We start from the raw sequence: 25,853 nt of genomic DNA, 5'->3' as shown, positions 1-25,853 counted from the left end.
CCGCCTTCCGATTCCAACGGAGTAGCCCGGGCTGCTCCACAGATCCATCTTGGCTTGGCGACTGCTCCCAGTCTGCCACTGGTACAAGTCATCCGCGATCCAAGTCAGCCAATGGAATAGTCTCTCCCCGAAAGAAGGCAAACATAGAAAAAAAAAGCACGGAAGTGCTGCGCTTCTCAGATTGTAATTCTTCATAAGAAACGCAGTGATGGCAGGGGTCTCTAGCGTTGCAGGGGTTTAGCAAATATTTGTCGCGCCGGGATCCATCGGTACTGCGTTGTAGCGTTGGTGTTGCCGTTGGTGTTGTCGTAGCGTTGGTGTTACAGGGCGCGTGCGCTCCGCTCGTAAGCGTATTAAAGCGGGCGCGCAATATAGCGCGTGTCAATAATTAAGCGATAAATATTATTAACAGCTATCAAGAACTTCATGCGAACCCGCTCACCCTACCACTGTCTGCTCTGACCTTCTCTCCCTGTCTATATACATATATATTGAAACTGGAGAGGGGGATCTCTTGTCTATCACACCTTTTCATGTGAGTGAAGTATTCTAAGCCTTTCCTTGAGAAATGTGTTCTGATATTCAGGGTAACAAGTCTAATGATTGCGGCTGAAAATATTAATAGATCAGGACGCACATGCGTTATCGCTCCGTAAATATTCCTCTTTGCAAAAGAGCTCGCGTTTCTCACATGTGTTAACGTGTCATATTCAGGCTGACAAAATGGGCTGCTGGCGAAAAACCTTTTGAAACTTAACTTTTTGAAAGTTAGCCCCCGTGTTGTTCGTTCCCGTTTGTGTGTCATTTGTATACTCTGTGCTACTGTTTGTTAACCAAGAAGACCAAGAAGCCACGCTACTCTTCTGGAAGCAGCCAATGAGATAAACGGGGGGCTTGCTGTTGCTTTAATTTTTCCTCTATTTTCTAATAGTCCGAGCTATGACGTCTGGCTCAGGTCCAACGGGGCTAGTCAGCCCGCTCACACACCGTCGTTTTAGTCAGGAAAGAGCTTAATTTGAGCACGGCAAGAAGAAGGCTACCGGCGAGTCGGTTCCTGCTGGCCAGACGGGTCGATTGGAGTCCTATACTTGAAGGAAGATCGCAAAGCTGACTTGGAAGTTATCAGAACAGCAAGCGGCCTGAAGTCAAATTATCGATGTGGAGGTTAACACCATGAAGTTGAGTAAACAGCAGACTTTTTTATGCACTAAAATGCATCAGCGAGAAAGTGTCTTACACCAGCTAATCGACGCAAGAGCGCCTGCAAAACGCCGAAGCCCCATCATGTAAAATACGTATTCGTATTTGTCATGAAGTTTGCCCTCTTCCATCTCGTCCACCGCTTGGGCTGCTAGGGAGAGAAAAGAGCGAAAAATGTTTAGCCTGAAGGAGAATTGTTGACTATCATGTAGATTATCGTTCCACAAACAGTAATTTCTTTTACTTCGCACGTCCAACGACATTTATGTCGCTACGTCTCTGAACATGAAGTAGCCTACATGGGTGTAGAAAGGGAATAATCTCTTCTCTTGCGCGCTCTCCTTAAGGACCAACGTATGCTGCCCAAGTCACCGGGGTAGATTTCCGTCACTAAATACTATACGAAATGCTTAATCTTCGCAACGAAGGCATAACCCCATCGCAAAGCGTATGAACTTGTTGCAGTTAGCAATGGGAGTTGGCTTCTGCGCCACCAGAGGTCATTAGTTTCTCAAATAGCGAAAGTTCAAGCCTTCGGTTAAAAACTTCGTAACTTCGAGAACTTCCGTGTTTATTCAAGAGGGATCTTGTTTCCTTCGCGAACCGTAAATATTAAGCATTTCTGATGACGGAGGTCTGCCGCAGTGCTTCGGCAGCATACTCTTGACTCTAAACGGGAATGCGAAAGAGCATAGCTTCCTCCCTTTTATGCGAAGCATACTAGCCGCACAACCGAGCTCTTCCTTGCTGCTCCGCGCGAGGCCGCGTAGCTACCACTTGACCTACATCGGCGCACCGCGTGATATGACGTCACAACAGCTTTGAAAGCTGGGGCTCAACTCGTGCGCTCGCTTGCGGACGCGCAGCCTCCACCGGCGGCCTAACTCCCGCTCCTTCCCCTAGAAGCGCTGACGTCACAACAGCTGTGAAAGCTGGGGCTCAACTCGTGCGCTCGCTTGCGGACGCGCAGCCTCCGCCGGCGGTATGCTTCGCATCCTAGGCTTAACCATAAGCTAAGCCAGGCCATTTTTTTTTGCTACTATGAAGGCTAATTAGTGTTCAGAGTATATACAGAGTTAACGAAACACTCAGAACAACGCAGGGAAAACAGGTGCCAACATTTATTGCTTCGGTGGTGGCAAAAAAAAAAAACACGTGTCCTGCAGAGTATCACAGCGCTTCGATTAAAGCCGTATTGCCAGCTTCCATGAGAATAGCGCACACTTTTCTACGAATTCACACAGCACGCCATTATCTGGGCTTGGCGTGACGAAAGATGACCCATGGTCCTTCGCTAGGTTCAGACATCATAGCATTTGAGGCCAACGTCATTTCTCCCTGAAATAAATAAAAAAACATCAAATACAAACACGTGTGAAAGTGACTTTAACTACCGACCACACCAGAATGTCCTGAATATCAGTACGCTGTTAGGGAAATTCTGTACAATACTTTATAATTGTTGTGGTCCAAAAGTGCGCACTATATGATATTCATATGGCATTAGGAAAATACTGAACAATATTTTATAATTGCTATGGTCAAAAGGCGACCGTATGCATCCCATTCATGGCTTTCAAGTCAACGCATGCGAGATATTTTACTGCAATATTGGCAGTCGAGTGCAACGCTGCAGACGAGTGAGTGTTTTGAGTTCCTCAATTCACGCGAACTGGACACGGTGCACGTTGAACAATTTGTATGGGCCAGTATGGAAGGATACGGTATAGTATGTTGGATTGAACCACCGGTAGTTGAATTTGGAGGAGTTTTACCTCCAACCATATTGGAGGAGTTTTACCACACCGCACAGCACATGGATTTTGTGTATAAAAGCTACGTATTAGGTTGCATTCTAGGCTTCGTATTTCTGATCGCTAGGTTATCTAAGCAAAGAGGAAACAAGAAAAACAATGAGCAAGCTTGCAAAAACTTCATACACAGTGATAAATAGAACAGCTAGATTAATAAATTTCCAATTTTCTTACTAACCGAATTCCCTTGAGAGCGAGACAGTGAAATGGGAATCCGGATCTACCGGTGGCTGAACATAGAAATCTGGTCCTCACCATTTGCGACGGCCCGAGTTCAAAGCAGTACTTTTGCACCAGTTTCGCCAGAGTGAATTTTAAGTACAGCACGGCGAACTTCAGGCCAATGCAGTTGCGCGGTCCAACGCCGAACGCAACGAAGGCCCTCTTGTTGAGCTTGCCTTCGTTCTCAGGGGAGAATCTAGCGGTGAACAAAACAGAGCAGCAGTTACCAACGCACCAGTCTCCCTTTCCTAGTTTTTCGATAAATCAAATCCATACATTGGAAAGCTTCTACTGATTTCTAACAGCACACAGATGGGAATTAGGTATTTCATTCTTTAGTCTTGCTGGTAGGCGACTTTGAACCTAATGTACCGGAAGGAATCCGCTCGATACGAGATATCAATGTAACCAGTTATGCATAAGGAGGCATTCACAAGCTTCATGACTCGAAATCTCAGCATCTTGGAAGTTTTAATAAAGATGTGCTAGTAGTTTCAAAGAGCCAACAATCGCCGGACAGTCATCGGTATGCAAGGGCTGCCAGGATGATGGCGCGACACGACAGACGCTGTCCACCGTGAGAACATAAAGTGATAAAGGCAGTGTCGCAGTTGAGTGCGTACGTGCAGTTTTGCATCGAAAGCCTGCCCTCTCACCGCTCAGGCTTGAAATCCAGAGGCTCAGGCCAGAAGCGTGCGTCCCTCTGTATTTGGAAGATCGGCACCATGAAGCATGTCCCAGCCTTGAATTTTATGCCCTTGTACTCGAAATCTTCCTGGGCCGCCCTAGTGACATACCTGCAGATAGTTCCAGATAGCATCCATCAGTGGCAAATCAGCATCATCAATAGCAAATCAGTTACGTGATCGGAATATAAGCATGAAGAATACTTTCTTCCAAGTTCTGATTTGCAATGCTAAGCTCTTTTAGCATATATCATTCACATTATGAGCTCAAATTTATCGCACAGTCACCTAACAGGATAAGAGTCGGTTCGCGGTAGTTACAATAAATACAATCAGTTCGGCAACAATTCTTCTCTGAGCGCCTATTTCTACACATAGTGGCTATCATCGGTTGACCTTCACACCAAAAGCCTCCATGTCATGCGCCATTTCTGCCCTCAAATAGGTGACGCCCCTATTCCCATCGCCTAAGACTAAATTATTACTGCCCCCCACCCCGCCACCCATTTCCAACTACCCCAAAGAGGTGCAAAAAAATGGCCTGGCTTAGCTTATGGTTAAGCCTAGGATGCGAAGCATACCGCCGGCGGAGGCTGCGCGTCCGCAAGCGAGCGCACGAGTTGAGCCCCAGCTTTCACAGCTGTTGTGACGTCAGCGCCCCTAGCGGAAGGAGCGGGAGTTAGGCCGCCGGTGGAGGCTGCGCGTCCGCAAGCGAGCGCACGAGTTGAGCCCCAGCTGTCACAGCTGTTGTGACGTCATATCACGTGGTGCGCCGATGTAGGTCAAGTGGTAGCTACGCGGCCGCGCGCGGCGCAGCAACGAAGAGCTCGGTAGTGCGGTTAGTATGCTTCGCATAAAAACGGGCGTCCAATCCGGAGTGTATGCTGAATGTGGTAGTACCCTCTGCACTGTTAAATGCAAAGGAGTGCTGGGAACGCGTTCTGACGGAGCATACGCTTGTCCCACATTTCACTTTGTTCAGAATCGCCGCATGCTTAACCAGAGTGTAATTCATACAGCCATGAATACCGCTGTGCGAATATAATTTCTTAAAATAATTATCTATGACGTGTATTGAGTATAGAGGCTACTTGATGCCTGCATTTGCGATCTCCACTGAACGAACTGGATAATAATTAACAGAGCGCTGCGGTGTTACTGTCTGTGCAGCTCATTAAATGATGAAAGAACCCAGACAGTATCTGTCAACGGCAGAAAAACTTAATTCGGAAGCAATTTATTGGCATTCTGAATGTTTAAGCTTTGCAGTAGGAGAACGGAGATCATCAACGTCCTGTTTACATGATTGATTGTACTAAAAAGCTTCACTGGCACTCACGTCGAGTTTTTCATGGGCATAGCAGTACTGCTATATGAAGATGTTTTGCAGCGAACCGTGAAGGCTACGGAGATTTAGCGGAAATGTTTTTCGTGAGTCGAACGATTGGTCGTTTTTGTGAATCATTTTTCTTCAGAAGGTCGCTGCTTCAAAAAAAAATTGCACGAAAGCGTGAATGACACACCCACAGTGCACATCATTCCATTACTTAGCGAAAGAGTTATCATTGTTTTGTAGAAACTGCTACTCTTAGGACAAAGTATTTTTTTTTCGATACTTGAGTACGGAAGTCCATGCCTTCGCTGGATGCTTTTTATCGAGAGCCTTACTGAAGTGGATCACTTTTTTGCTGCCAATAAGAAGACCTCTTTCTTCACATTCAACGGAATCGGCAAAGAAAGATGTTTTGTAATAGTTCTAGCTTACAGGGGGCCATTATAGTTCACGAACGAAGTAATGCTCCTTGAAATGCTTGTTGCACACACGAGAGTGTGTACTCGCTTTTTTGCAGTTCTGAACCATGATTCCCGCAGCTTCTCATCTTCCGGATCAAAATCGAATTTTGCATCGAGTTCTGTCGCGTACGTTTGGCATTGGGGCACTGCAGGCAATTAGGCAGCACGGACAAAAAAGCATAAGTACAGTGCTCCTGTAACCACGACGTCACATCACCACATTATGCAACGCAGGAACTCGCTAACGAGGAAAAGTAACAAAACAATGGCGCCTGGGTCTTTTGAAGCGCACAAATACTTTTCACCGGCTTCTGCTTCCGCAGCAATATGGGTCGCGTGACCTCCACCTACGCTAGCGCCGTTTTCTCCCCTGGTGGAGCTCGCTCCGAATAGAGAGGCAGATGCAGGAAGCTATATCTCAAGTTTGGTTGGTCCCGTGTGTGCCTCATCAGTCTACTTACGTCGTTTTGGCTTTCCGCGAGCCAATGACAGCCCTGAGATCTGACGTCACACTAGCTGTATCACGCAGTAAGCCTGGAGTCGCGCGGGAAATCGGCAGCACGCGTCGCCGGGAGCCGCGGTGATGAGAATTTTTAAAAATTATGTGGAAATTATCGGTTTGGTTTTGCGAACTTGTGCGGTGTATGAACGCCCAATGGTTTTTAGTCTGCATAATACAGTCATTTCGAAGCCACCTTCTAAGCCCTTTCATGGGCCATTTTAGCTCAGTTCCTGTTTTCAGGTATAGCTAGTAATACTCGTCCTTTCTCTTTCGGTATAAAGGCTCCGAAAACTGCGCCGCTCGGACAGCCCTGGATATTTCTGTCAGGTGGCCACCGCGTGCAGCCACACCCACATCTAATACCAGTCTCGAACGGCAGGTCACTGCCTGCCATCTTGTTCATAAAAGGGGATGACGCGCATAAAAAAAAAAGTAGATTGCAAGCTCCGTCCGTGCTGGATAGTCGCTGGTACACTCACGTTAGACTCGGAGGATACAAACGTAGAGTCTCGTTCATGACTTGTTCCAGGTAATTCAGCCTCTTCATCACAGTCTCGTAATCCAGCGTGCCCTACACGACGAATTCTGTATTATACAGCGTGTCGTGCAGTCAACAGTAACGCCACATAAACGTCAATGTGTGATCACGCTTGTAAAACGATAGGAGATGCTGTAATATACACTCGTTATGCCTACACTCAGCTTCACCAATTAGCGTCGCGGCATGAGTCCAGGCTGTGCATACGCCAAATAAAATCCCTAGATGAAGGCTAACTTGACTATCTACGCTTCTGTGAGCAGTAGGCACTAAAACAGGTTATGCAAAAAGAAATGTCTGGTATTGCAGATAGCGGTACGTGCACATTGTCGCTTTGAAGAATGCTTGCTCCAGGCAGTAGGGAGTTCATTTATGCCTCCCGTAAATTCCGTCTGCTTTTCACTTTTCTGCTTTGAATAATGACAATGTAGGCTTTGGGTGCGAACATAGCCGGCCAGATATCAGCATGGTAGCACAGGCAGCGCGGGACGCTAAACGGGGAATAATAGTGGTAGCTCCTTCCGTTCCTCCTGGCGACATTGAACAGCTTGGAGCATTTCGTTATCATTCTGCCAGGGAACGCACTGGAACACACTGTCTCGCTCGCCATGTTGTTTTCCTAAGTTGAATCTAAGGGCCGTGCTCATCTCTGTTGGTTCTAATTTGCGTCCGCGCGGCACTAATGGCGCTTCAATTTTCCGTTCATTATTCAAGGCCCCCTTTTTCCAAAGCCGGTTTGGTTACGGAGATAACTATCCCTAACCTGTTTTGTCAGAATAGACCAGAGTACACGGCAGTGTCCTTCAATTGTTCGCGTCACTGCCTGCCCTGAGCCTTTACCAAACCGTGTGGCTCGTTGCAGCTGGAGCCATCCAGTCTGAGGCCCCATTTCCCAGAGTCTCTCTGGACTGTGTGGCTCCGTGTGGATGCCGATCGTGATAGCTGGCGATACGCCAGGCAATAAGGACCTGTCTGTCACCAACCTTTTCTTGCACACGCAAATACCTTGGTGAATTCCGTTTCTCAATACTTCTTTTCGGCTTCAGCAGTTGCACGGTGGTTTCCCTAATGCGCGCCGACCGCCCTCACCCTTATGCGTCCGTGAGCGCCAGCCGTAGGCGTAGGTGTTTCGGCAAAGCGCACGCGCGCGTTGTCGGCATCATCGACCCGTCTACATGCCCCACGCCGCAGCAAACAGATAGACAGCTATGTATACATATTTACTCAGATGACGGCTCGGGCGCAAACTCCCGACGGACGCTCTATTATGGGCTCACCCTCCAGCGAAGACCAACTTTACCGAATGCGAATCGCAGGATCCCCTAGAGCAGATCGAAATGCAGAACAGGCTTTCTCGAAGCCACGATCTGGCCTATCATTCCTGGCCTACTGGGGCTTTGTGTGTTTTTTAAGTGGCAGTTTAGAGGCAGTGGCAAACGCCGTCAGAGGCAGGCGCACTCATGTGTGGTTTCTCGTATGTGATAATCAATCGGTGAACCCGCTAGCCCAGATCGGTCGTCGCACCCTAAGGGTAAGAAGCCGTAATTTATACCTTAGAATACAGGTCAACCTTCTGTAAGATACCTATTGGCTGAAACAATCACGATTCTCCTTTGACAATCAGCAGGAGTTCTAGGCTCATAATCCTGATCAAAAAGCGCCCTCCGATCGGGGAGAGGGTCGCAACGGGTGCTTCCAAGCAGTCGACCAAGCCCGTATACCAGGCCTCTTCGGCAGTCGTACCACACTGCAAAAGCTGGTGCGTGGCGTCTTTGCTGTGGCGCTTTGCCACGGAGTGAGCATGCGGGAGAGAGAGCAATGGCGCCGCTTGCGCTGCCGGCCTCGCTACGGAAATCTTTGATGCGGCCATACGGGGCTTTGTACCACTTCAGACCTTTTGGACGTAATGTCAATAAGTTCTCCGTGATTAATGCGCTAGACCGGTAAGCTTAGCTGCGCATTTTTTTTTACCGGCATATGGCTCCTTGCTTACGTAGTCAAGCTAAATTCATGACCAGCCTATGTTTGAATGAGTACGGCCACACACAGTTTTGGGAGAGACAATGTATAGTTCTGAAAGCTCACAGTTATTCTACTTGGTTGTCGCGGTGCTGTGAAAAACAAACATTTCTTTATCCTTTTTTTCTGTGAAGCACCTCGCGCTTTGTTCTTCATAATCATCTATCACCGTTTGCTTTTCTGTTAAAGTCAAGAACACTTTCTGCGACTGGATAGGAGCGGCTCTAGCAAAGCAGCAACACCATCGATGTGACGAAATTACGACATGGTGGTAGAAATATTTAAACAATTCTAATTGAGATTTGTTAATTTTCGCCTTTTGTTATTGACTCTAGAGTTATGTTAGGTTTTTCATCTGCCAGACAGCATAATGTATGCCAGCAAGAATAATATAGAGTGGAACAGATGGAAAAGAATTGCTATATGAAAGATTTATTAGTTCGTACCGCAACATGCAGCCCACAGCACATGAAGGTAGACAGCAGAAACGTTTGCCCATATACCTTTATGTGCTGAGTGCTGCGCTATGAAGTAATCCGTGCGTAATCATGAAGAAGAGCGTCACATTGGGTGAACTGGTAATGACTGATAATTGTTCAACAGTGAGAACAAACAGGACAAAACTGTTTTATTACATTTAAGAGAGCTAAGACGGTCTATAAACTTGTGCTAACTCATCCACAGACAAGAACATAAGCTCGAACACTGAGCTTTAAATCTTACCTCATCGCGGACAGCCTCTTTGACTTCTTGGCGCACCATCTCTTGAACATCCGGGTGCTTGGCGAGCGTAAATGTGAGGTAACAAAGCGCGGATGCCATTGTCCCAAACCTGTGTTAGGAGATGCCTTCGAGTAGAGTTTACTATACATGGATTATTTTATATAACAATTAATAAGCGCTTTTTTCATATACCTCTACAAACTGCGATTCGCAATATACCGTCAATCGCGGCTTTCTACTTAAGTGCGTGGTGGCATCACTATTATCACCTTTCTTCTTACCGTAACGTTTGAAATGGACAAAGAGCTTTCGAGCCCAATAGGCCAAGGCTAATGATATGCCAACAATAACACATTGGAGTGGACACTTATTTCTACGTGCTCAGTTAAATACAGCGGAAGACCACGAGACAGAGGAGAGATACAAGATACAGACACGAGCCCCGACTAACAAATGGAGAAGTTTGGTGGGTGGTGGTGAAAACATTTATTTCGAATGAACTGGAGGTATGTTTGGATCAGCCCGTAAGGGACCGATCCTTACAAACACTAGGTGGAGGTCCCTAGTATGGGACCCCAGTGGCGGTTGCCGCCGCCCGGGCGCGCCCGACTAAGGCTTGTTGGGCCTGTAAGTCGTGGCAGCCGAGCAGGGTCGCCTCCCAGTCCTCCCGGGTTGGGTTGGGGATGGGGGGAATAGCGGGGTTGGAGGGGCAGGCCCACACCATGTGATAGGTGTCAGAAGACACTGCACTACAGTGTGGGCAGCTGCCGCTAAAGGAGGGGTCAAAATGTTTTAACGCTGCCGGGCACAGCAAAGTATTGGTGAGAAGGCGGAGAAGGAGCCGCTCATCCGCCTTCTTTAGGCCTTTACATGGGCTAGGGTAAAGGCGATGACAATTTTGATAATATGTTGTAATATCTTTGAATGTATAGACCGGATTAAAATCGGGTTCCTGATCGGATGGGGAGGAGAAAACAGCCCGGTGAGAGAGCGCGCGGGCGGCTGCGTCTGCTGCCTCGTTTCCTGCCAACCCCTGATGAGCAGGGGCCCATATGAGGTAACGGTGTGCGGGGTCCGTATCCCGTATGCAATTTTGATATATTCGATAGGCTAGGAAGGGAGTGCAGCCTTGTTCGACGTTCCGACAGGCCCCTCGCGAGTCGGTGATTATGTATTTTGAATTGGAATGTGAGGCCGCGAGAGCAATCGCGACCTCTTCTGCTTGTGTTGCACTGCGAGCTCTAAAAGTTAGGCCGTTAACTGTGTTGCTGTTGTGAACTACCGCGGCCGTGTACCATCCCCCATGGTGAGGGCCGGAGGCGTCCACGTAGTATACACCTGTTTTGTTGCCATAATATCGGGCTAGCGCTTCCGCTCGTGCCAGGCGCCGACCATTATGGTCTTCATGTGACATGTAACGGCAGCGCGGTCCGACTCCCGCCTTATTTTTTTTTTTTAAATTCTCCCCGTACGGGGGGCGGAGTCGACCAACGCGTGGAGTGCCTTTCAGCCAGCTCCGTGGAGGCTTGCCGCTCTGCTATCGGCGGAGTAATACGTAATAATCCGTAGAAGCAAATAGTCCGCGCGTATTTTTACTTTTGCGGGCTTATTTTGGGGCTATATTATCTGCGAATGAAACTATTTATTCACGGAAACCTAAAAAACAAAATAAAAGGAAAGCAAAGCCTCCACGGAGCTGGCTGAAAGGCACTCCACGCGTTGGTCGACTCCACCCACCGTACGGGGAGAATTAAAAAAAATAAAGGCGGGAGCCGGACGTTAATTCGATTTAATTAAGAAAATCGGCCACACAGGGCAATAAGTCGCCGTTTCTAGGAATGCTCGGAACGTTTAGATCGAGTTCCCGCGGCAAAAAGACGAGTTCAGATTCCTCTTCAGTGCACCTTTAAGGGCATGAAGTGATAGCGTTAACAGATCCCTTCGGCGGCATGGGGAACTCTGAAAATCACAACAAGCATTAGCTGTAACGAAAATAAGGTACGAAAACAATAAAGCATGAAGACATTCGTGGGTTTGCTGCATCTTTCCTGAGAAGAGCAAATGCTTTCAAGGCGAATACAAAAATTGTTGACTTTTTGCATTTGCGCGTCTTAGTACTGCCCACATTCTGCACTGCAGTGCACTAAAGCGGGAAAAGATTTCATCGTAAATCCTCTGACAACCTTCAACACATGCCCGTACTCGACTACTTAGTCACCGAAATGCATGGTTCGTTTGCTCGTTATTATGCGAAGTTCGCGGCAACATTAGTAACGAAAAAAAAATTAAAGACACCTAATTGAATTACGTATTGACAATGCGGTTGCATTAAAAGCTGTTGATGCCTTTACTTCAATTTGCTCCCATTCTTTGATGGTTTTGGTAGCAGAACCCTAGATATATGTTTGCACACGACCAGACATCTCTTCGAAACATCCAGCAGGCGGCTATATATCTCCGCGAAGGTGTCCAGAAGTGCCGACGCAGCCGCAGTGAACATAGATCGCAGCGTAATTTCTCGCTCCCGGTCCCGTGAAGTCACCTTTTTCAGCCAATCGGAATTATCCGGTCTAGTGACGTCCGTTCCCTCCAGCCAATGGATAAATTTTGTTACCGGCATTCATTCTTTTTTTCCCAATGAGGATTCCAACCATGCCGCATTTGAAACCAAGAGGGAGAAGGAAGAGAGGCGAGATTAATCAGGGGTGGGTTTGGCTGGTTACTCTGCGCTGGGAAAGAAGGGATGGCGGAGGGGAAATCACGATGGCCGGATGGTTAATTCAAATGTGACTCAGGCGGTGTGGGACGCCGTATTGAAGGGGTTGGAATAATTTTTACCAACTGCAGTTATTTAACGCGCACTGACATCGCACAGTACATGTTTCTATAGAATTTCGTTTCCATCAAAATGCGACCTCCGCGGCTAGGATCGGACCCGCGTTTTTCGGGTCAGCAGCCGAGCACCGTAAACACTGAGCCACCGATGCAGCTGGGAGGAGGGGAACGATGTAGGGAAGAAGGACTTTAGTTGAGAGCGTGTGCAAGGATACGAAGTAGTAAATTATCTCAAAAAAAGAAGAGGCACAAAGAGCACGAAAGTGTTGATTCAATTCCGTGTCTTTGTTTTCTTTCTCCTCGACTTTATGATTTCTTCAGATCAATGCAAAAACGGTGTAACTTTCTCCGCTTCTTGAACACAAACGAATAAAGTACCTGGCGAACGCGCTACTCATAGTCTATATCAGTCTATATCACCACATTGTTGCCATATTTACTGGCCCCGCCATGCGATGCTGGAGCACCCCCCCCCCCCCCCCCCCCCCCCGGTGTTCCTCTGTGTCTGTTGTGCTAGTTCTGGTGTGACGTTTCTGCTAACGGTCTACCGGCTCTCGGTCACAATCTTAAGGCATTCCAGAATCACAAGAACATCGCCTTCACCCTAAATATGACTGCGCATCATTCGAACCATCACTCAAAAAAAAAAGTTGCCCAGGCTTAGCTTGGTTATAGCCAAGAATGCGTTGCATATTGCGCGGTCTTTTTGCGCGAGGTATTGCTTGGCGGCACTCGATTTTCTCAGCAGCTTTTCCTCCGTGACGTATGGATGGATGGATGGATGGATGGATGAATAGGAGCGCCCCCTTTGAAACGGGGCGGTGGCACCCGCCACCATGCTCAGCCGTCCTTTTCTTTCTTTTACTTTTTTATTGTCTTTTTCTTTCTTTTCTTTTGTTTTTTTTTTCTCTTTTTGAAGTTTTTGCTTTTTTTCTCCTTTTTTTACGTAGTATCGTGACGCGTGACGTCACGAAACCACGTCACGTCACGTGGTTTGGTGGCTGCCCGGCCGCGCCCAAGGGCTGAACTGAGTGATTGCAATATGCTACGCATAAAAAAAGAAAACGGGATGCTACGCATTAAGTTCGCTTTTGGGGACAGCCACTGGTGGCTATGCCTACATTTTCTTCTTTCTATGTGATATCATTAGAAGCCTCATGTGGAAGAAAATGTGTTGTCGGAAGATAAATTTCCTGATTGGCTGGAAAAAAGTGACGTAACTTCCGGAAAAAGAATACTGCCAATACTTTCGCATTGCCAACACATAATAGAATTAGGTGTCCATTTCAATTGTTTTTTTTTTGTATTCCCTGGCTCATAAGACCTCTGCCTTCCGTGAAAGTAACCTCTTTTCTAAGAGAGGATCGGAATCAATCAATACAGGCGGATTTCCATTCACCCTCAGCCGACTTCTTTTCTCGCGCACCTTACCCAGCGAGGGTGAGCGACGCCGCACTGATCATCACTTCGTCGATGGTCAACGCCCTCGACTTGAGGACACCTGGAGGGGGAAAAACAAGAAGAGATAAAAAACTGGATGAGACACTTCAGCTCCGCTTTGAGGGTATGACGCGATAACGTAAAGGGTTAATTCCCACAAACGCAGAAGGCATTCTCTGCCTTCACAGATCCCCGAGAGTCCTCATACCTCTTCTGGCGCAAGGGTGCAGCGATTAAAAAAGTATAGACACCTAATTCCGGCGGCGTGTTTTCTTCCCTACAATGATGAGGAAGACACTAGTATGAATGGATCAATCACGACGTAGTATTGGCCGACGACCGCTAATTAAGTTTTAATAAAATATATCTCTCATGATGTTCCTGTTTCGGTTTCAACAGCCGAACGGTGGCTGTGACGTCAAAACGTGGTTATATGTCACGTGATTCATGAAAAACTGCGATATCATCGCTGCTTCTTTGTTTTAATTGACTACAAGGCTGAAGCCAGCCTCCCTCTAGAGCTCGAATAACAATGAGTGTAGAAGTAGCGATTATATTGCTGTTTTCTCGTGCTTCACGTGACATATAACCACTCTTTGGTTCGGTTTATTGGGGTTTAACGTCCCAACGCAACTCATTCTATGAGAGACGCCGTAGGGAAGGGCTCCGGAAATTTCGACCACCTGAGGTTCCTTAACGTGCACTGACATCGCACAGTACACGGGCCTCTAGAATTTCGCCTTCATCGAAATTCCACCGCCGCGGCCGGGATCGAACCCGCGTCTTTCGGGTCAGCAGCCGAGCGCCGTAACCACTGAGCCACCGCGACGGGGGATATAACCACTCTTTGAAATTTCACCAGCGCTGCGACTGGGAACAAGAACAGAGAAGGAACCACTCTTTGGCGTCAGAGTCATCGTTCGGCTGTTGAAACCAAAACCGAAACAGCACGAGAAATAAATTCCATTATAATTTATTCAGCGGTCGTAGGAGAATACCACATCGTAATGCATTATAATAATGCCTTACGAATCATTACAAATAAGAAAGCGCGCATAAAGAAAGTTTGGTGTCTATACTCCTTCAAGCGATGCACCACTGCCCTGCGATTGCAGATGCTTCCAGCGGTGGGCCTTGTGCAAGCCAGGTTTGCTCTTCTCCACAGACCAGTTATTGACTTCACTGGCACCTCCCAGGATGGGTAAGTTTGCTCACGACTCGGTGTCCAGGTTGTGATGACGATGCAAGGTCGCGTGACCTAAGTTGCGTGACCTTTTGCGTGCCAGGTCACCTGACCTAAGGCACCACCGGGCGTAGACATGCACGTGATTTTTCGCTTTAATTAAAGAATGAGTGGACGTCGTAGAATTCTTATTGCAGCCACAAATTATCACCCGCAAAGGAAAACAGTGAACGACTGACATTTTCCCGAAATGTAGAATTAAATCCTGGCGGCTAACAGATCACACGACAAAGCTATGCAGGCCGCGTGTTGAGACTTCTGCCCTAAGGGCTAGTCGGTTATCTTCACTCCCCATATATACCCCTATCATTTTCTAATGATCTATTTATCGCCCGTTAAAAGAATCATTCTTGCCAGCAGCTTCGCAGAAATCAAGCTTTGAACAGACAGTTCGTCCTAAAGTTTTGATACGCGTTCTTCGTATAATTTAGTGCAACATTCCTCTCAGTTCGGTTCTTCGAGGCTTCAGGCGCGGATGTGCATGGTACAACACATGCGGGTACACATGGTTGTAATACTTAATGAATTAATGCTCGCGCCAGTCGTCCTCGAGATATCTGTGTTCAGCTGCATCCTGGGCAGCAACATTCTTGAACGTTGCTTGAATCTTGCGCAGCACTCTGATAATGGTTGTTTCCCACATATTGCTAATGTGAGCGTAGGCCAGCATCGCTGTAGCTTTTCAGTCAGTCGTTGCGCAGGATGCCTTTAATTCTTATTCGTTATATAATGAATGAAGGAAGCCTGTTTAAAGTTGATAGGAACAAATAGATTCAGAATCAGAAGCAAATTTGGCATCCCATTGTTACATACAGTAGTCAAACTCTCTACTGTCAATGGTAAGAGAACAGATGCTGTGGAACTACGGAAGCGCAACGGGGACGCTGTAATCTGACGGAGTGATAAGGCTCAGAAATTTGCTGGCAAAGATTGAACGCTGCGGGCAATTGAAGACCATGAGGCTTCTGATATCCAACGTACCTAACTTAAGTTCATCAATTGACTATGATGACATAGAATTAAACCACAAAGTATTGCAGAACGAGGTCCCGAGGTGCACGGCTGCAACGGGGCCTCTTTAAACCTAGTGGGGCTGATGTGCGGCCCGACAGAGGGCGCGGCTCACCGTTTTCTTCCAACTTTGCTTCAGAGTCGGTTCCGCGCTCGATATATCTCGCCTCAAGCAGGTTCTGAAGAATGTCTGGCTTTCGGGACTGTGCAAGAAACAAACAAACAGATACATAACGTTACTGCATCAGCGGCTCAGTCATGCATACTCCTCACTTCAAGCCCTTATAATTCCCAGGCAACTAAGGCTTGCTTGTGTATCATGCAGTTCAGCTATTGTTGCGCACTCATCCAGCGCTCAATATCTGTAGTCCTGTGTTCGGTTTCCACCGGTGGCATGTGGTTTTTTTCTGCTTTTCTAATCAATTATCTTTAAGCGATAAATTACCTATTAATGTTCTCCATTGAGCAACAGCACAAAATAAATAAATATAAAAAATCTCCTGTGTTCCTTGGTTTCCGTGGCTGTTGGCTTCTCTCATATATATATATATATATATATATATATATATATTGTTACGTGGCAGCCAGCCGAAGACTGAGGCGTGAAGAACCATGAACAAGAGATGATTTAATGGCCGCTGTCCTAGCGCGAGAGCTCCGTCCCGCGCCACTGCCAGCTTCGTCTTCGTCACACTACCCGGGGCCTCCGAGCGATCGTCCCGATCGGTGACGAACAGACGGCGAAATGGCGATGGTCTCGAGAAGGGGGGGGGGGGGGGGGGGGGGGGGGGGGGTGAACTGTATGTAGAAGATGGTGCAGTGCTGGCCGCCACGATGGGAAAGATGAGAGAATGAGTCCCGGTCCATGAAGCTTCTGGGCCGCAGGTCGCCAGGAGCCGACCGCCACGGCCCTAAGACGCGCCGAACGGCCGAGGCAGGGGAACGATGTCTTCATGTGTGTGCAGCGTCTTTGGTCGGTGGGGTCGGCAGGTCGCGTCGGTCAAGGGTCGCTTCCAGTTCGTCGTGTCGGGTGGTCAGGGCAAAGGATGGGGCGGGGGAGCAACGGCGAGGTCTGTTCAGGTCGGAGAGGCTGGGGCAAGCCGGTCGACGCAGGCCAAGGACTCACGGCTGACAACCACGGCTGACACAGGACGCCCAAGCTCCCGGACCAGGATACCGATGATTACCCCAGCACCTCACACCAAATATTACATGGCGGCCAGCCGAAGAATGAGGCGTGATGAACCATGAACAAGAGATGATTTAATGGCCGCTGGCCTAGCGCGAGCGCTCCGTCCCGCGCCACTGCCAGCTTCGTCTTCGTCACAATATATATATATATATATATATATATATATATATATATATATATATATATATATATATATATATATATATATATATATATATATATATATTCCTGCACATAATCATATAGAATATATACCATGATATACAAAGTGGTCTGTGTAGCATAGTGCAGAAAGAGAGACCACAGAACATGTCTTCCTCGAGTGTTGGGATGCCATATTCCTGTGGTACATCGTTCAAAGAACCCTGAAAAAAGACCTCCCGTTGTCGCCTCGCGGCATCCGGTTTCTACATGTCCAAAATATTTGCAGCGTACCCCTAGATTTGGTCATGCTACTGGGCCTGCACAGTCTGTGGAAAGTGCGTATGGCAGTCTGCAATGCAGACATCGATACTCGCCCTGCGAGGCAGCACTTTAATGAGAGCATTTTATATGTCAGAGATGCACTGAAGTCCCAAAATGACCCCCCAGAATGGATGGGTATAATGGATGAACTTGCACACTTGAAACACTTTTAATGAACGATGCACCCAATGTCGGAGGACGTATTTTAAAATTTCGCGTACAGTGATCTTGTTTTTCACCAAGCCGGTGATAAAAAAGGAAAAAAAAAGTCTGTGTAGCATAGTGGTTAGCACGCTCGGCTATGGAACGGAATGATGGTGGCTCGATTCTAGATTTGCACAAGATTTTTCGGTTCTTTTTTTCTGGACTTTCACTTCAGATGTAACGGACGGACAGATTCATGGCCGCGAGCATGGCACTTAATTGCTTTCGCCTTAAAACGATGGACCCTTGTGGCGCCCCTCTGTACTCCGATTCAAAAATGACGTTCTTCCCGTCCGTCCATCCGTCAATCTATAAAACGCATCAATGCATCAATCAAATCTATCCAGCCGTCCATCAAATCTGTCCATCCGTCTATCAAATCCACCACCCATTCGTTCATCAAATTCATCCAGCCATCCTGTATCTGTCTGTCCAACCATCCATCCAAACGTCCGTCCGTCCATTCATCCATCCATCCATCGAGTACATGCATCCATGCTCAATAATAGAGGTGAGGAGGGCGAATTAGTGGCATAGGGAGAGATAACTGAAGCCGCTTGGACATAGCTTCAGAAATTACTAGTGCGGGGGTTCTAAATGTTGCCGAAGTGTAAAATTCTCGAAGTCTCGACTTACAGAAGGATCCTTTATTCTTGTTTCGATTGTCTTCTCCAGCAACTTCTTCCTGTGACGGAAGCTTAGCTGTAAGAGCGAAAGGAAGCAGAGCGGCCTCATCAATGGCCCTAAACTTCCGACGCATTCTGGAAAGAAGAAAAAAAACTATTAACTGCAGATGATCGTGACGACAGCGGTGCTTCTTGAGTAGGAACCATAGAGTTTCTCTATATTACGTAGAGGGAAAGCTGGCGCCGTCTACACGAATTTCTTAAAGAATAGTTCAGGCATCGCGGGAATGCCACGAAGACGAGGTTTCTTATTAGCCTGAGCGACTGTTCGGCCGAAAACATGAATTCTGCCTTGGAATCCATAGCTGCGCTGCAAGTCTCTCGCCTGCGCGCAGATGAAATTATTTTTTGATAGTGTGGTTTTCACTTTAATAAATTAAACATGTGCTACGAAGGTATGAAAACTTTCTCAGCAATTCTTAGAGGTTTCCCGCGAGAACAGTCGAGTTGGTATGGCTCAATCCACATTTCGTGCACAACAATAACCAAGCCAAATACGAAATCTCTTCTCGACATTACCGCGTCTCTGCACTGTGGATGATGTGCAGCTCTGCCAGTTTTCCATCTAGGTGATATTGTTACGTAAATGTAGGCACACAAGAAGTAGTCACTGAGGGATGCTGACAGCAGCTCACAGCAGCTCAATCGAACCACTGCCGGCCAACGGCGCACAGATCACACTTCGTCCTCTTCGCGCTCATTGCACGAGCACAGCACTGTCTTCTTCGTTGTCCACTGACACAACTCCCGGCGGCGAAAGCATCGCCCCGATGCTAAGTGGAAGACGGAGCAGGTGCACGGTATGGCTTGAGGCGAACCACGTGAACAACGTCAGTGGCAGGGCGGGTGGATGACGACGGAGGGTCGAGGGGGGCAATCTCATAAGTCACGTCGGTCACCTGACGGAGCACGCGATAAGGGCCCTTATACTGATGTAGGAGTTTTTCTGAAAGGCCGACACGGCGAGAGGGATACCAAACGAGGACGAGTGATCCTGGCGTGTAGTGCACTGGGCGAGGTCGGCGGTCGTAAACTGACTTCTGGTAGGCCTGGGAGGCGGTGAGACGGTCGCGGGCGGTTTCGCGGGCCGAGGTTGCTTGAGCGATGGCGTCACGTGAGTACTCCGTGGTCGAGGCCGAAGAAGGCGGCAGGAGTGTATCCAGTGGCAACGCAGGATGCCGGCCATACAAAAGATAGAAAGGCGAATAGCCCGTGGTGTCATGCCGCGATGAATTGTAAGCAAATGTTACATAGGGCAAGGCAATGTCCCAATCACGATGGTCGGGTGCGACGTACATGGATAGCATGTCAGTGAGGGTCCTATTCAGGCGCTCGGTAAGCCCGTTCGTTTGAGGATGGTACGCTGTAGTGAGTTTATGCTGCGTGGAACAGGACCGGAGTATGTCGTCAACTACCCGGGACAAAAAGTAGCGGCCGCGGTCCGTCAGCAATTGGCGTGGGGCACCGTGATGAAGGATGACATTTTGCAACAGGAAATCGGCGACATCGGTGGCGCAACTGGTTGGTAAGGCACGCGTGATAGCGTACCGAGTGGCGTAGTCAGTCGCGACGGCGATCCAACGGTTGCCGGAACTGGACGTAGGAAAAGGTCCGAGGAGGTCTAGTCCGACACGATGAAAGGGTTCCAGAGGTACGTCGATAGGCTGCAGAAGGCCGGCAGGCAAAGTGGAGGGCCGCTTCCTTCGTTGACAGAGGTCACAGCTGGCAACGTAACGGCGAACACTACGGTAAAGGCCGGGCCAAAAGAAGCGGCGTCGGACCCGATCGTACGTGCGAGAGACACCGAGGTGTCCCGCGGTGGGCAGGTCGTGTAGTTCCGCGAGGACAGACGAGCGGAGACGCTGAGGAACGACGAGCAGGAGCGGAGGGCCGTCAGGGCGAAGGTTGCGGCGGTAGAGGATGTCATCCTGAAGGACAAAGAGTTGGAGCGAAGGATCGGGGTTGGCACAGGTGAGGCGGTCAATAAGGGGACGCAAGGAGGAATCTTGCCGTTGCTCGGCCGCGATGTTAAGCAGATCAGAGATAGCGAATAAGCACGGGCCGAGGTCATTGTCTCCAGGATCTGGCGGCTCCACAGGGTGACGAGACAGGCAGTCTGCGTCTTGATGTAGGCGCCCGGACTTGTAAACAACGGTGTAAGAGTACTCTTGCAGGCGCAATGCCCAACGACCAAGCCGGCCTGTGGGGTCCTTCAGCGAAGAAAGCCAGCAAAGAGCGTGGTGGTCCGTCACAACTGAGAAAAGGCGGCCAAACAGGTAGGGTCGAAATTTAGCGACCGCCCAAACAAGGGCGAGGCACTCGCGCTCCGTTATGGAGTAATAGCGCTCGGCGGTGGAAAGAAGACGGCTGGCGTACGCAATGACACGGTCTTGACCTTGGTGACGTTGGGCGAGCACAGCGCCGATACCATATCCGCTGGTGTCTGAGCGAACTTCAGTTGATGCCGACGGGTCGAAATGGGCCAATATAGGAGGGGAAGTGAGCAATTGGATTAAGGAAGAAAAGGCCTCTCCTTGGGCAGGGCCCCAGGTAAAAGGGCTGTCTTTCTTAAGGAGGTCGGTGAGGGGACGTGCGATGCCAGCAAAATTTTTGATGAAACGTCGGAAATAAGAGCACAGGCTTACAAAGCTGCGTACGTCCCTGGACGATTGCGGAAGAGGGAAGTCTTTGACAGCTTGAACTTTAGCAGGGTCCGGGCGGACACCCGACGCATCGACCAGATGTCCAAGGATGGTCAGTTGGCGACGAGCGAATTGGCATTTCGACAAGTTGAGCTGCAGCCCGGCTTTACGGAAGACAGAAAGAATGCTCGTCAGTCGTTCGAGGTGCGTGGAAAATTAGGGCGAAAAAACCACGACGTCGTCTAGGTAACAAAGGCATGTAACCCATTTAAATCCTCGAAGCAAGGAGTCCATCATTCTCTCGAAGGTAGCTGGCGCATTGCAGAGACCGAACGGCATAACTTTGAACTGATATAAGCCGTCTGGTGTGACGAATGCAGTCTTTTCACGGTCTTGGTCATCCACAGCAATTTGCCAATAGCCGGATCGAAGGTAGGTGGAAGAGAAAAATTTGGCTCCGTGAAGGCAATCCAAAGCGTCGTCAATTCTGGGGAGAGGATACACGTCCTTTTTCGTGATGCGGTTAAGGTGCCGGTAATCAACGCAAAAGCGCCAGCTTCCGTCTTTCTTTTTAACTAGGACAACTGGTGAGGCCCAAGGACTCGACGAGGGCTCTATAATGTCTTTGGTAAGCATTTTGTCCACCTCCTGCTGAATGATGTTCCGTTCTGTACTGGAGATGCTATACAGACGTCTGTGGATAGGAGCGGCGTCACCGGTGTTAATGCGATGCGTAACCACAGAGGTCCGAGCCAAAGGGCGGTTGTCGAAGTCCAAGATGTCGTGAAATGAGGAAAGAAGACACCTGAGGTCGTGAGTTTGTGCTGGTAAGAGGTCAGGGGCAATCATTTTTGCGTATTGGTCAGATGGTAGGACATCGGACTCGGGGCATTTCGGCGAGGGAGGTACACAGCCGGTTACAGCTGATACAACGCAGTCGGAAGCAGGGCACAGCGTGGCGAGCGACATGCCTTGGGGAAGCGGCTGAACGTGCGATGAAAAGTTGAGGATCGGAAGGGACGCTCGATTGGCAAACATAGTGACCACTGTATGTGCAAGGGCAACACTCTGTGTGAGAGGCATATCAAGGGCTAGAGTAACGATGTATTGGCCATCGGGAACTGGTGGGACGGAAGAGAATGATACGTAAGTGACGGCTTCGGGGTTCAGGCGGACAAAATCCACGGTACATAGGCGATGGACAACTGGAGCCGGTGGCTCCTCGTTAAAAGGTAGGGCGAGCTGAACGACACTTGTGGCGCAATCAATGAGGGCAGAATGTTCGGAAAGAAAGTCAAGGCCAAGGATGAGGTCATGAGGGCAGTGTTCGAGGACAGTGAAGAGAACCGAAGTATGGCGGCCGGCGATTGACGCACGGGCTGTGCACATTCCAACGACAGCGGAAGTACCGCCATCGGCGAGACGAACAACAGCGGAGTGGGCAGGAGTGAGCACTTTCCTTAGGCGACGGCGTAGAGAGGCATTCATAACGGAGACGTGCGCTCCCGTGTCGATGAGAGCGGTAACAGGGATCCCGTCCACGTCTACGCTAAGTATATTCCGTCGGGCTTGTAGAGTCAAAGGAGGATTTCCAAGGTCGGTCGTCGGAGAAGCACCACCTCCAGACGCTGCAGCCATCAGTTTTCCGAACGGGATCGAGCATACGGGCCAGGAGATGATGGGCGTCGAGTTTGGGGCGACGGAGATCGACGACGGTAAGGAGACGACGAGCGGTTAGTTGGAGGGGCCTGAGCGTCGGAGCTTGCGAGCGGTGGTTCATGGGGCGACGAAGAGCGGCGGAGATAGAAAGAATCAGGATAGCGGCGGTAGGTCGATGACGGACGGCTTCGGCAGTGTCGGGAGATGTGACCAACCCGGGAGCAGTTAAAACAGATGGGCCTGTCGTCAGGTGTTCTCCACTCATCCGGGTTGCGGCTGCGGCGAGTGTGATATGGATGTCGGACACCGAGCACGGGAGACACATTACGAGCATCTGGGCAACTAATGGAGCATACGGGTCGGATCCCGAGAATGGCGAATTCTTGTCGGACAACAGCCTGTATAAGGGATACTGCAGGGGCACTGTCCGGTACTGATAATTGGGAAATTGTGGGAGACACTGCTTCTAGTTCTCGGCGTAGAAGTCGTGTCAGGCTGTCGGATGTTGGCAGGGAGCACGGTTGGGATGAGTCTACGCAAGACGACGTTGCCGCCGTGTTCGGCAACCGCGTGAACTGAGGGGAAATACGGCGGCTTTTCGCTTGTTCAAAGCGGCGGTATTCTTTTAAGATGGCGTCAACCGTTCCACAGTCCTTGTACACCAGCAAGTTGAAGGCGTCGTCTGCAATTCCTTTGAGAACGTGACCTACTTTGTCACTCTCTGACATGGCGGAATCAACTTTCATGCAGAGGGCTAAAATGTCCTGAATGTAAGACACATATGACTCTGTGGACGATTGTGCGCGGCATGCAAGCTCCTTCTTCGCAGCCAGCTGACGTCCGAATGGCTTACCGAACAATTCGGTAAGCTTCTGCTTGCACAGGTCCCAACTGGTTAGTTCTTCCTCGTGTGTCTCGAACCAGACCCTTGCAGTGCCCGTCAAGTAGAAAATGACGTTGGCCAACTTCATTGTGGGGTCCCACCGGTTGTGTGTGCTCACACGCTCGTACAGCGAGAGCCAGTCTTCGACGTGCACGCCATCGGTACCGCAGAATGTGCCCGGGTCTCGAGGGTGGGCTAGGACGACAGTTGGCGTGGCAGGCACGTCGGTAGCTATCTCGACGGATCGGCTCGTCGGCTCGTCGGCTCGTCGGGTCAGCGGCATGGCGGCTCGTACCCAGCACCTCCACCAAGAGATGTTACGTAAATGTAGGCACACAAGAAGTAGTCACTGAGGGATGCTGACAGCAGCTCACAGCAGCTCAATCGAACCACTGCCGGCCAACGGCGCACAGATCACACTTCGTCCTCTTCGCGCTCATTGCACGAGCACAGCACTGTCTTCTTCGTTGTCCACTGACAATATTAAGAAACTCTACGGTAGGAACCACTATTGAAGATATTGCTTAGGATGTTTCACAATATTTTTGCCACACCTCCACCATGCAAACGAATGACAGGCTGTTGCGTGTGGGTGCGCACTGCAAAATACCAGGTGCTTCAGTGAAGACTTTCAATGATTCCCGAAGGTAGGTGTTCTGAGGTAAAAATATTTGTTTTAAGGCGAAAGCCTTTAATGTCTCATCGTTGTAAGCAGCAGTTGTCGACAGAAATGTCACGCTTTTCAATTGGTCGAAACGGTCGTGACGTCACAGTGCGCGAATTTCAAACGGGGCCAATTGTACTTTGGCTAGTAAGCATGCAACCAATTGAAGGGATCGTATAGTGATGCTGCAAGTAAGTGGGTCTGAACTTAGTTAATTACTTAATTTCCCAATTAGCCTAATTAGCTTTTCTAGTCAGGCCATATAAATAAATAAAACCAAGTAGGATATTGGTCGAGCTCGGGATTCGAACCCCGGTCTTCGGAGTGCGAGACGAGCATGCTATCCACTCAGCCATGCCAGCTTTCTTTTCTGTATGCCAGCTCGATGGTTTAGAATGAACAAAGGCGCCTCTAGTGAATACGGTGTCTTCGCTCACTCCCCCCATCCTCCCTTCCCTTCCGGCGAGGTTTAGGTGTCCACCGAGATATGAGAGACAGATACATTTCCTTTCCTCAAAAACTAATTTACCGACGAGCGAGGCGTAGAATCGAATGGGCGATGGCATTCTATGGACTCCCTGGCAGCGTTGCAAGGCGCTGTCGCCTTCCACTTAGAGGCGAAGCTTAACATCTTAACCACACATTACTGACCGCACTATCGGTCAAAGAAGTGCCCCCCTGAATTTTGACGGGTGTCCACCGAGATATGTTAGACCGTTACTGCGTAATTTCCTTTCCTCAAATACAATTTTCATTTTCTTCATCAGGCCCCTCTTTCTTCTTTCACTCCCACTTCCTCCCTTCCTCTACGGTGCGGTTCAGGTGCACACCGAGATGACAGAGAATTACTGCGCCATTTCCTTTCCTCAAAAAGCGTTGCGTTGAAAGGGAAACGCATCGCACCGAACGGGTAGTGGTGTTCCGTGGACTCCCTGGCAGCGATCCAAACATACCTCCTGCTCATTCGTAATAAATGTTTTCACCACCACCACTCCCTGGCAGCGCTACAACACGCTGTCGCATTCCACTCCTAAAGGCGAAGCTTAAGCGTCATAAATTAACAGTTAATTAGTATTCAGGCATTACTCAGTAATTAACCATTAATTGATGATTTGACGTCATTTAGTATTTAGTACTCAATTACATGTGACGCCACCAGTGCCACAGAAGCAGTCAAAGTGGTGAGGAAAACGCTTTCGCCTCTACGCACTTCAGACAGTCAAAGTGCCCCCTGAATTTTTTCATTAAAGTATTACCGAAAAACGGCAAACGAATGAATCTGTAATCAGCTGCACCAGGTTTGAGCTCATGCACTCATTAACTAGCCAAATCGGCGGCAGCCTAAAAATAACAGTTTCTTGGAGTTCAGCTAGTTCCTACTAGGATTCAAGGTCTTTTTCTCCTGTCACCAATGCCGGTTGTTGCACGACT

The 25,853-nt window shown here is 48.9% G+C and overlaps 1 protein-coding gene across 1 annotated transcript in view; it reads right to left on the bottom strand.

Moving 5' to 3' along the window:
• Window positions 1-2,451: 2,451 nt before the first annotated feature.
• LOC149333195 (cytochrome P450 3A1-like) overlaps window positions 2,452-25,853 on the bottom strand; it is a 44,392-nt gene continuing 20,990 nt past the window's right edge. Inside the window, exons 7-14 of the mRNA XM_089557675.1 lie at window positions 18,525-18,649; window positions 16,143-16,230; window positions 13,765-13,834; window positions 9,499-9,607; window positions 6,698-6,789; window positions 3,893-4,033; window positions 3,270-3,432; window positions 2,452-2,538 (exon numbers count right to left, since the gene is read on the bottom strand). Coding sequence (XP_089413801.1) covers window positions 2,452-2,538; window positions 3,270-3,432; window positions 3,893-4,033; window positions 6,698-6,789; window positions 9,499-9,607; window positions 13,765-13,834; window positions 16,143-16,230; window positions 18,525-18,649 — 875 coding nt within the window. The remainder of the gene's footprint in view (window positions 2,539-3,269; window positions 3,433-3,892; window positions 4,034-6,697; window positions 6,790-9,498; window positions 9,608-13,764; window positions 13,835-16,142; window positions 16,231-18,524; window positions 18,650-25,853) is intronic.

This window comes from Amblyomma mixtum, chromosome 8 (genome assembly GCF_055824585.1).
Source record: "Amblyomma mixtum isolate Tamu chromosome 8, ASM5582458v1, whole genome shotgun sequence".
Lineage (NCBI taxonomy): Eukaryota > Metazoa > Arthropoda > Arachnida > Ixodida > Ixodidae > Amblyomma > Amblyomma mixtum.
This window is presented reverse-complemented; position numbering and strand designations above follow the sequence as displayed.